The sequence below is a fragment of the Festucalex cinctus genome, chromosome 11 (genome assembly GCF_051991245.1).
Source record: "Festucalex cinctus isolate MCC-2025b chromosome 11, RoL_Fcin_1.0, whole genome shotgun sequence".
NCBI lineage: Eukaryota > Metazoa > Chordata > Actinopteri > Syngnathiformes > Syngnathidae > Festucalex > Festucalex cinctus.
Window position 1 is genome coordinate 14,837,179 of NC_135421.1, and position 11,374 is coordinate 14,848,552.

The 11,374-nt window shown below is 42.0% G+C and overlaps 1 protein-coding gene across 3 annotated transcripts in view; it reads right to left on the reverse strand.

Annotated features, from left to right (window-relative positions):
* Nucleotides 1-9,666, reverse strand: part of trappc10 (trafficking protein particle complex subunit 10) — a 31,632-nt gene extending 21,966 nt beyond the window's left edge. For 2 of the 3 annotated variants that reach the window (XR_013287218.1, XM_077536327.1), the window contains exons 1-8: nt 9,450-9,666; nt 8,383-8,464; nt 7,157-7,292; nt 2,684-2,827; nt 2,285-2,484; nt 1,945-2,140; nt 1,286-1,397; nt 530-777 (exon numbers count right to left, since the gene is read on the reverse strand). Coding sequence is in view for 2 of the 3 variants with exons in the window: in XM_077536327.1 (XP_077392453.1) it covers nt 530-777; nt 1,286-1,397; nt 1,945-2,140; nt 2,285-2,484; nt 2,684-2,827; nt 7,157-7,292; nt 8,383-8,464; nt 9,450-9,519 (1,188 nt within the window). In the remaining variant the exon portion in view is untranslated. The remainder of the gene's footprint in view (nt 1-529; nt 778-1,285; nt 1,398-1,944; nt 2,141-2,284; nt 2,485-2,683; nt 2,828-7,156; nt 7,293-8,382; nt 8,465-9,449) is intronic. The other variant, XM_077536328.1, reaches the window with a different exon arrangement.
* Between the last annotated feature and the right edge of the window lie 1,708 nt (nt 9,667-11,374).

An 11,374-nucleotide genomic window follows, 5' to 3' on the forward strand; every position in this document is an offset into this window, starting at 1 on the left:
AAAACAAACAAACCAAAAAACAATTATAACTGTCAATAACTACTAATAAATATTTAAACTGATACATGGGTACACACTGGAATAGCGGAACAAACAAACAATAGAGGAATTTAGGGGATTTTCATTTTCAACCTGGATAGATTTTTATTTTTTGTTTTATAAAAAGTATTTACGTTACAAGAAGTCAAGAGAGACTGCCTATTTTGTTTTTCATAAAAAAAAAAACCCTTTATTTTCATGTTAAAAATGCACTTTCAATAAAGTATTTGGAACTCCGTTTCTACTGCATTATTTTTATGTTGAGATGGTGTTATCGGCAGCTGCTGAAAGTAACTAAAAAAGTAACTTTTAATCTAACTTAGTTACTTTTAAAATCAAGTAATCAGTAACGCAATTTAGTTACTTTTAAAACCAAGTAATCAGTAAAGTAACTAAGTTACTTTTTCAAGGTAACTGTGGCAACACTGGTCAGTGGAACGGAAGTGATGTTAATGTAAGCGTGCGGGAGGCGGGAAGGTGCAGAGCCAACCTCGAGCAGGCGCAGCTCCTGCACGCAATTGTGCAGCAGCTCCAGGGCCCGCTGGGTGACCTCCCAGGGTCTCTGCAGGAAGATGAGCAGGGTGCACTGGCGGGAGAACAGGTAACTGCGCAGATCCAGAAGGCTGGCCGAGCCGCGCTGGATGCCGTCGCGCTTCTCCATATCGATGGGTCGCCGCAGCAGCAGACCGCTCCAGTTGAGCACCGGCGAGCAGAAGGAACCCAACCACTTCACCGCGTCTGAGGACCAGGACCGTGCTCGTTAAAACGGCTGTGCCATTTGGAATCCCAAGGCGGCTTTCAAAAAAAAGCTCATTTGCAAGTCAAATGTTTGACTGACACCTGAATGACAAACGTCAATTTCAAACCCTCAGCATTTTTGGACATCTAAATCGAGGCGTGAACTCCAAACGCTGACTAAAAAGTCAGCGATGCACCGATCACCAATCTTTCACAAGTCTAACGTGACCTGATTTTTGCCAATTTCGTTCATAATCGACATCATAAAGCTTCAATGTTTGGAATGATTGTAAATGATTGAAGAATAGCTGTGAAACAATCCAAAGGGGCAGTTAAAACTCAAAAGTCATCTCACAACAAAAGAGGACAGTAGCGGTGTTTCGGACCTCTGGAGATTAGTGGACAAAGATCGGTTTTATATGAAGGGATCGGCCGATCACCGATGTCCCAAATTGAAGGAAATCAGCGGCGATATACCGATTCCGGCCGAGCGACTGGGCTGACGTACCTCCGGCTCCAAAGTTGAGGACGTACTGCGTGAAGAGCGCATCCAGCTCGTCGTACTGCACCAACGCGTCTTCAAACTGCTGCAACATCTCAAACACAAACGCCAGCTCCTCCTGTGACGCCAAAAATCAAATCCAGATACAACACAAGTTAGGTGGCACACAAGCAATGTGGAAATGAATCCGGACTTGAAATCAATGCTTGCAACAAGCCAGGATTCGGCTTACAATGTAGGGGTTCAAGTTGGGCTGACGATCGGCTTCAAACTTTTCAAATAAATCTTTGTAGACTGGGTTCAGGGCTCAAGCCTCACCCTGGCCTGAAAACCTTCATTTGAAAGCCCAAGTCAGACTTGAAACCAAACTCCATCTTGAAATCCTGGTCCCATATTAAAAAAAATAAAATTCTTTGAAACACTATAACTAAAAGTTATTGTTGGACCAAACACAATTTATAATAATCCATCCATCCATCCATTTTCTGAACCTCTTACACCTCACAAGGGTACAATTTATAATAATTTATATTTGTTTATTTATGAAATCAAAAACTTGTAGTTGGAGTGCTGGGATAAGGTTTCAAGGCCGGCTTTGGGATCAGAAGAAGGTTTTCAGGAAAAGGTACACAGAAGTGCGAGGCAAGCCGGAATGCGTACTGCACCTGGACCATGAAGTATTCGCAGAAGCTCCATCCGGGCTGGTTGCGTTTCTCCCTCAGCGTGCGCATGTCGTCCTCGAAGCGTCCCAGGTTCTTGGTGAACGACATGAGCAGCAGCGTCCGCAGCTTGAGCAGCAGGGAGTTCCACGACTCCTGCGAACGCGACGAGTCCTTCAGCGGGTCCGACAACACCACGCACCTACCGGCAAGGGAGACTCACTTCAAGCACCGGAAGCAAAACTGCGTGTGAAAGCACCACGGTGCAAGGAAGTGCGGAAAACCCGGGAAAGCGCTGTGTGCCAACGATGAACGTCAAGGAAAAGGTGTTCTGGACCGGACGGACCTGTCGTTCTGCTTGTTACAGAAGTCGCCGCGTATCTTGTCAACGATGGACGATCGGGGAAGGATGTTGCTCTTGTTCTTCTTGCGGGCGTCGCCGCCGTCCACCACGATGATGAGCCAGTCGGCTGAGCCGTGACTTCGCAGGCTGCTCTGCCATCGGCTCACGTCGTCCTTCACTGAGCTGCGGTACACCTCCGTGTCCTAAAGACAAGTAACAAGGATGCACAAAAAAATAACAGCCCGAGGATTCATGATGTCGTATCAATAACATCAATAGCTCAAAATCAGTAAAAATAATAATAATAATAATAATAATAATAATGTCGACCTCACTGCTTCATCTATCCTTCCCTCCTTCCTCTCTTTAGTTTTTCCTCTGGTCTCTTAAGATGTCCCTAACCTGTTGGAATCTAGAGGTTTCTGGGGTTGGTGTATGATTCTGGTTTTGTGACCATGTGGGTGGCTGGTGCTGTATTTCACTTTGCTTCATCTTTCTTTCCTTTGACCTTTCCTCTGGTCTCCTGACCTTCTGAACTTCACCACTCTGGCAAGACAAATTATCAAACAAACAAAAATAACACTTAATTCTATACCGTGATATATAGGGATGCATGATAATGCTATTTTTAACCGACACAATAAACCAATAATTTAGAGGTGCCGATGTCGATAACCAATAAGTAAGCCAATAATTGTTTGCAAAATTAACTTGAATACAAATATGTTTTGAGTCCTACCTAGAGGTGGGAATCTTGGGGCACCTCACGATTCGATTGCGATTACGATTCAGAGGCTACGATTCGATTATAAAACGATTATTGATTTCCCCCCCAGGCAGCAGAAAAAAAACAATGTATTTTGGTGCTTTTAATGTTTCGTACATTAGTTACAAAAATAGTACAAAAGTCCTCTCAGGCCTACATAAACTACTATTTCAGTATCAAGTTAACAGTTCAAAACAGTAAATAAAATACTCAAGTCCTCATTCTGTAACAACAGCTTTTAAGTATATTCAGTCTTCAACAGAATAAAACATAGCACTGAGCAAAAATATATTATTTTTATCCACTCAAAAGTGCACTGAGGTATAAATGAAAGACAATGTGAACTACTACTTCAATACAAATGCCTAAAAAAAAAAAAGTGCTTTCCTGCTTTTTAAGTTGTGTAAAGATGAACATGTAAACATTAAAGTTTCTCAGAGGTACAAAAAAAAAAAAAAAAACAACCTCAAGTGCTTTTCTGCTTTTTAACTTGTGTAAACATGAACGTGTAAACATTAAAGGGATCGTTCGGCTTTTTTAACATGAATCTCAATTTGATCCTCACCTCCCGTGTGTGCGATCAGCACTGACTTACCCCTGACAGCGTTCGGTGACACCAGTTCTGGTTCGACGTTGGACGAGAGGAAAATAGTCCAGCAAGCTGGCTGGGGTCTCGGAAATAAAGCGTTTTTCTTCTAAAAACTATTTGTTTTCAAAAGCGTGATACATTTCCACCACAATACTCTTTTCTGAATAAAATCAGACGCCATTACCGCCAGCCACTACTTTTCTGTTCGTTCGTTCGTATCACTGCGCGGTGCCCTGTAGAACGCTAACCGACGCATTGCAGCCAGCTAGCTGATACTTCCGCCTGAAGTTGTTTGCCTTTTCGGAGCAGGTCTGATCTCACGAAGAGGTGGGTTGGTCAGCTCGGCCATGCTTGTTTTTGTTTTGAATCTCGAGGCGTGAGTTGTGGATGTGTACTCTCGGTCCGTCCCATTAAGCGTCCCGAAGACCGCGCGCGCTACTGCGTTTCAGTTCCGCGTACTTTTCGCTCCGGTTCACTTTTAGTTTCGGTTCCCTTGGCATATTTATATAATCGGAATTTGGACGTTTGTGAATCGTTCTCGATTGTTCCACGGCCGAATCGTGAATAATCTAAGAATCGGAAATTTTGCACACCTCTAAGTCCTACTATAAGTAACAAATACATTGAACCATTGTATAAACTTTGCACAATGTTTCAATGTATGTAAAGCACCATGAAGATTAATTTTATTGATATGAGCCACAACCACAACAGATGGACCAACGTGGCATGTCTATAATTATTGCTGGATTTCTCTATTATCTGGTTTATCTGTTTGACATAAAATGGGTTGATAATTGCCGATAATTATCGCCCACCGATATTATCGTGCATCCCTAGTAGGGGTGGGCGATATGACGACATTAGATCGTCAAATGAAACGCGGGGCTCGCGATCTCTCATTTCTGTGGAATCGTCTGATCGCGACGCAAAGCATTTCAGCACAAATTTGACCGTCAGCTAATTTTTTTTGCCACTAAATGAAGGACAGCGATGTATCTGCCGCCTCCACTGTCTCCGGAGTACCTATGACCGCCATTCAGTGGTCAACTGTAGCCCACAAACTTCGACCCCACCCCGCGTCTTTCCACCCTAAAAATATGAGGGCACGTGGTGGAGGAAGCTGAGAGTTTGTTCCGAGAAAGAGAAATTAATTATCCGTATTATGGAACTGTTTTGGCTTCGTTCCAGATGACAAAGACCAGGCGTAAATCATATGCAAAGTGTGCAAGGAGCGCGTGAAGGCAAGTTATGGCAACACTACGAACGTGTTCAGCCACCTGAAACGGCAGCGCACACGAGGGCCAAAAACACCAAAGCAGAGACGACAGCTCAATGCATGCATGCAACTCCAAAACAGCAGAGCGTCACAGAAGCGTTCACCAAAATCACGGTGTATGATATGGATCCGCGTTAAGAGCTGCCAAGTCGTACGTTTTTACCCCCAACACCGCCATTCCTTGCATGTACGCCGATTGCAGATAAATAGTGGCGCAAAACAAAAGTGCATTTTTTTTCCCCCAACAAGCAACCAGCGTCAAGCCGTAAGTCATATTGTAGCGTTTGTGAAATGATCAGGCGAACCAACCAAGAAAACAACACGCAACAAAATAAAGTGTGTTGCATTCATGGACCATGGGAAACTACAAAACCCGCCACTCACAATGGTTGCTAAAAAAATGTGATCTTTGCTTATAAAAAGTTGCTTTTTACTTACCCACTACCAGCATTTTTTTTTCAACTTTGTTTACGTGCTGCTTTTTTTTTTTTTTTAAATCATGACTAGCAGCCAAATTGTGTGCAAAGGATTCACCATTTTGATTAGACGACAGTACTTGAAAACAGAAATGTGACTTTTATTAATGCTTTACGCAGGTGTTTTGCAGCTTTATAATTTATATTTTTCTTTACAAAAGGTGTTCATTACATGATCATTTTCACAAATAACTGCATTTATTCAATATCTCTTATTTCATGTGTAATTTAATTTGTATTTCTTATTAATAAAAAAAAAACATTGTGATATTCTTTTTTTGCAAGATCGCCCACCCCTAATCCCTAGTGATATATACCATTGCCGTGAAGGGCAGCAGTTTATACCGTGATATGAATTTTTTGGCCATAACTCCCAGCCCTTAGTAGACAGTAGGGGTGGGTGATATGGCCTCAAAATGATATCACGATATTTCAAAGAAATTTCCAGTGACGATAATTGCTGAAGAATAGATTTGTGATTGGCGCTTCAGAATAATAGCGCTTTTATTGCAGCATAATATTTAAGCCACAATTGAAATGTAAACAAAGTGCAAATATAGCAACTGTAATGAAATAAAATGGAAATAAAAACAGGCCAGGTAGTGTTTACCCTGCGAATTACATAACTGCTTAAAAGCACATTTACTTACGCAACCGGCAACCCTCCTGCGAGCATTATTTTGCCGCGAATGTCTGATTGTTTCATCAGAGGAGCGAGAAAATGCCGTGATTGCTTGTAGACATTACTAGTGGGTATGGAAAAACACAAACGTGCATCTTTATGCCACTGTGCAACAACAACGCACAGGCTGTCACGTTGAGAGTGCATTAGCATAACACTGGTTAGCATCACAAACTCACGTGAACTAGATGGTGAATTACCGGTCATGGTAAAATAAACAGATTGTTTATCTTGGCCAAACAATACACGACTGGTTCAGTATTAACCAACCACCGTTTTGTTTTTTTCACAAGGATTGCGTCGAATCAACAGTGCTCCAGTTATGAATCAACTTTTGTTCACCCCAAACAACACGATCTGCTTATATGTCCTCTTTGTGTGTCTTTAACCTCCGCATACTCTTACCTTTACGGCAACAGTCTTCCTGCACAATTGTTTCGTTTAGCATTATATTTGACCTCTTGTAGCAAAACAGCCTCCACACTACGAAGCTCACTCCCGCTTTGCTGAAGACACGACAGAACTGGCTGCAGCTCTTGCAGCCTCACACGCTCCGACATTGTTCTTAATGCAGCAGCGAACGGCGCGTGTACGTCCAAATTGACACCAATATGTATCATGTTACGCATTACGTCATCACCTCAATTGCGCCATTTTTCACATTTTTATCACCCCCAAAAATATGCCTGTTATATCGTAGAAGGTATGATATGGAACACCCCTAGCTGACAGCATTAGTTAAGTTGGGCTTTCACTTCATAAATGTGACGACGAGACGAACAGACATTTGCTATTTGATTTCAAAGTCCCCTTCAAACATGCTGCTTTCTTTCCACAGTCTTTTGTTGCATACAGAAATGAACCGTCTTCCAGATAACAGTTGATTGATTTTATCAAAGCACCACAGGATAAATGTTCATACATATAGGTAGCAACAACATGTATTTGTTTTCCTCACTTTAGATGTCAAGAGCTTTGCGGCTCCTTTTTTTTTTTTTTTTTTTTTTTAGGGGGGGGGGGGGGGGGCATATGGTTTAAATGGCTCCAACATTGAATGTGTGTGTGCGTGTGTGTGTTACTCACGCAGCAGTCGGTCCAGTAGATATGCAGGAAGGGGAAGGTGAGCAGGGCCTTGGTGCCGTCCTTGGGCAGCAGCTCCTCCTTGAACTGGACAAAGTTGGCCTCCAGGTGGATCATCTTTGGAGCGCGACCGTACGTCCTCAATACGCGCGCACACACACACACACACACACCAACCTTAAAACCTGACTTCATATCACAGTTGTATTTTTATTTTGTATAAACCTGTGTCGTCCTCCCTCGTTTCTCGTCCTCCACCTGCAGCCTGGCGTCAACAAATATTTTCCCCGAGCCAAATTATGATACCCAGTCCGGGTTTTCAGCTCATTATTGGATCTCGTTTTATCTACTCACCTCCTCTAGCCCATCCAATGGAATTGAATGGGATCTGTTTTGATCCCAGTCATGTAATGTGATTAAAAGTGTGACGATATATCGATATTGCAATCAATCGTGATACTTTGTCTCCCGATGGATTATTGATTTGTAGTTTACAGCCAGTTATCATGGCCCCATTGTTCATGACTTATTGAGCAATGACTTGGCAGACCACTAGGGGGAGCGTCTCATAAGAGTGGCCGGGAAATGGACGCAAGTCTTCAGGCGAAGAAGACTTCATCAGTGCTCTTTGACTTGTGTTTATCTGCCCAGCAACTGACTCACTTTTGCATACATTTCGATGAAAAAAATGTGGATTATATCTTCAATTTTAACAATGTAAAACATTTTATGTTTCGACTTTTGAAGCACACAATTTCTGAGGAAGATTCATATTGATTTAATTGGATTTAATATGAAAGTCATTTTATTTATTTACTTTTGACAAAAAAATGGTGTCACAGGTCACAGTTTATAAAATGAAACAATTATGTGACATGTTGCTTGACAATAGTGTTTATGAAAGATACAAATTTGTTGACAGAAAGTTAAGAAGACGTTCATATTTGTTTTTTAATCCACTACTCAGTGTGAAGAAGACACCAGTTTGACTATTGTGTTTCAGCGATGGTACAAAAAGAAACGATTTTCTCATTGAAAAAAAAACATCCTTTTATGTTTTGCGTCGTTTCATCATACATTATCGTGGATTTATGACCTGAGCAATATATCGATAATTGCATTATCATCGTTATCGTCTGCCTTGTATCGCATATCGTATCATGAGGTACCCAGAGGTTCCCACCCCTAAATGTGATTCTTGTAAGCTACTGGTACTGGTACATACTGACCTCCTCCACTCCATGGGCTCTCTGGGCAACTGCTGAGCCAGGGAGGTGTAGAGAGACGTGAACAAGGCCTGGTCGCCAGCACCTGCCGGGACAACGACAGACATTCAGGAGCATTCCCCAACACTAACACCATACTTTTAATGCCTGCGTCCAAAATCACAACTCCATCGAGTCCATGACTGAAACCCTCATCAGAACCTCAAATCTGTCTTGATGGCTTCATTTGAAAGCTTAACTTTGGTGTTCATGAATCTCACAAGCTGCTTAACCAATGTAATAATCTAACAACTGCAAAGAAAAGGTCCCTTGTATGAAACCGTCAGCCAGTATTCACCATGGTCATCCTGGGAGGGGGATTACCACATCTGCGGCCCCTTCTCAAGGTTTCTTTTTTTTTTCCTGATTTTTTTTTTTTTTTAAGTTTTTCCTTGCCCTTTTGTAGTTTGATCAGGGGATGTCGTTACTATTTGTCAACTGTGGGCATGTGAAGCCCTTTGAGGCTTTTGTGTGATTAAGGGCTATATAAATAAACTTGACTTGAAAAAAAAAATCGAAGCCTGATTAGAAACACGAGGTATACTTAAAACCTTGATTTGAAACCCTACTCCTGAAAGGAGCAACGTCAGAGGCAGAACGCATGCGCATCGGCGAGCAGCTGACTGACGGCGACCGAAACAACTCAAGTCTTTTCAGGTTTAGAGTCTGAAAACGAGTCCGAATGGAGGACAAAACCTTTGATCCCATGACAACCCGAACCTGAACCAGTTCCAAAGTCAAGGCCAAACTCACCTGTGTGTCCGGCTACCTAGCTAGCAAGCTCACTAACATGTTAGCCAACTAAGTAGCAGCCAGGTTAGCCAAGCAAAGCCCAACAACACCCGCGCCGCAGTGTCGGGGTTCTCTGTGCGAGCCCCGCCGCCGCGCAGGCCTCGCGGAAAAAAACGAGACGGCTCGAGAAGCGAACGTTCCAGCTGCTAATTGAGCTAATCAATGGAAATGTGAAGGTTCAAGCTAGTGCTAAAGCTTGAGCTAAGCTGAGCGAGACGAACGAGGGCGGCTTAGCTCACATGTGACGATGGGTTTGTTCTCCATAGCGTAGATGATGGCGGCGGGGAGCTTCTCTTGACGACTGTCCATGTGGCGTCAGCGGCGGCGCGCCATGAAAAGGAGCCGCGGGTGGACGCAGCTTGGAAGGAGTGAAGCTGCCGGAGACGAGCTGTGGGCTTCAGCGTCTCTCAGCAGACAGCCAGTCAGCCGAGGCGGAAGGAGCGGGCGTGGGGCGGGGCTCAACACACATGAACTTCCGGAAATCAGCGACGTCATTTAAAGGGCCAGCTTCAATTTTCGTGTGTACCTGCCAAAAGTATTTTTCGTTGAAATGGGAAAATGTATTTTTTTTTTTTGGGGGGGGGGGTTTCGGAAGTATGTTAATGAAGATATATTTTTTATTATTAACTCATTCACTGCCAGTCATTATAGAAATTTTTTACATTTCCAATACTCACGTGATATTACATTCAATAATTATATATAAACCGAATCTACCAAATAACAGAATAGACTCCCTACTTTTTGTCCCGTCCCGTTCTTTTATAATTGACAGCAGAAAAATGTAGGTTTGCCACAATACAGCCATTTCTCCCATGGACTCTGAAACTGTGTTTATTTCCTATAAAATGGGGCAATGATGTCATTTACCGGTGGTTGGGCATCAGTAAAGTTGTTTCCAAGTGAGATATTTACGGTGGAGCATGCTCAGATTCGCCCCCATTTAGCACCGCTCTAAAAAATACAATTGACAAGTATACTTGTCAAAGGCAGTGAATGAGTTAATTTGTTAATACTAAGGGCAACATTTTTTATTCATAAATGCAAGTATGGAAATAAAAAAAAACAATTTCACACACTTAAACATTGATATGAAGTTATTTGGATGTATATGAAACCCCTGTCATTATTATTATTATTATTGTTATTATTTATTTGTGGTGTTGATTCGTTTTTTATGTTGTACACGAGTATACTAATAATATAGAATAATTCATTTTGTTTATTTCAGGTATACTGTTTTGTACTCATTCTATGGTTAAAAAAATAAAAGGTAAAAGGTCTAGGTAAGGCCAAAGGTATTAACTGCGCCACACAATGTATTCTGGGAACAATATTTATGCAAAACAGGTTGATATAACACACCAGGAACTCATACGTGCAAAGTACAGTATTGGTGACTTTCATTTGCATTCGTATTATTTAGTGGAACAATAAATAATATATTGTTCCAATAAATATCACAAATTTACAGTCCAGCACCGCTATTTATTTCGTGCTGGGGCTGCAAATAGCGAAAATCTTTGTATAACTGATGTCAATTGTTTTGAAGTTATAAACATTGATTTTACGTGTCCCTGCCCACTTGCTAATATATTTTCCTTCATGTGGCCCCTGAGCTAATATGAATTTGACACCCTTGGTCTACAGCAGGGGTCTCCAAGTTCGGTCCTCGAGAACCCCTATCCAGCCTGTTTTCCATGTTTCTCTCCACTAACACACCTGATTCATGATCGGAATCGTTATCAGGCTTCTGCAAAGCTTGCTGATTAGCTTATCATTAGATTCAGCTGTGCTGAAGGATGGAGACATGGAAAACAGGCTGGATAGGGGCTCTCGAGGACCAAACTTGGAGACTCCTGGTCTAAAGCAATACATTTTTGAAATTTCAATTGTATTTGTTTTATGAATGAACTTTCACACAAGTGCAGAGCTGCCAATGTGGAGTTTTGACTGGGCTACGTCATTCCAATCATTTCTGGAACTGCATTCCCCAACCTTGGAATGAGAAAATAACATTTACCTCAGCTTGATACATTTTGAAAAAGCCTGAAATGTGTTGTAAATTTAGATCAAACATAAAATGCAACTTTTTCTGTGGCTTTTTATTGATTTGACTGTTCAGTAATGTCGAATCTCGCATGAAGTGGAAGAGCACGTGAGG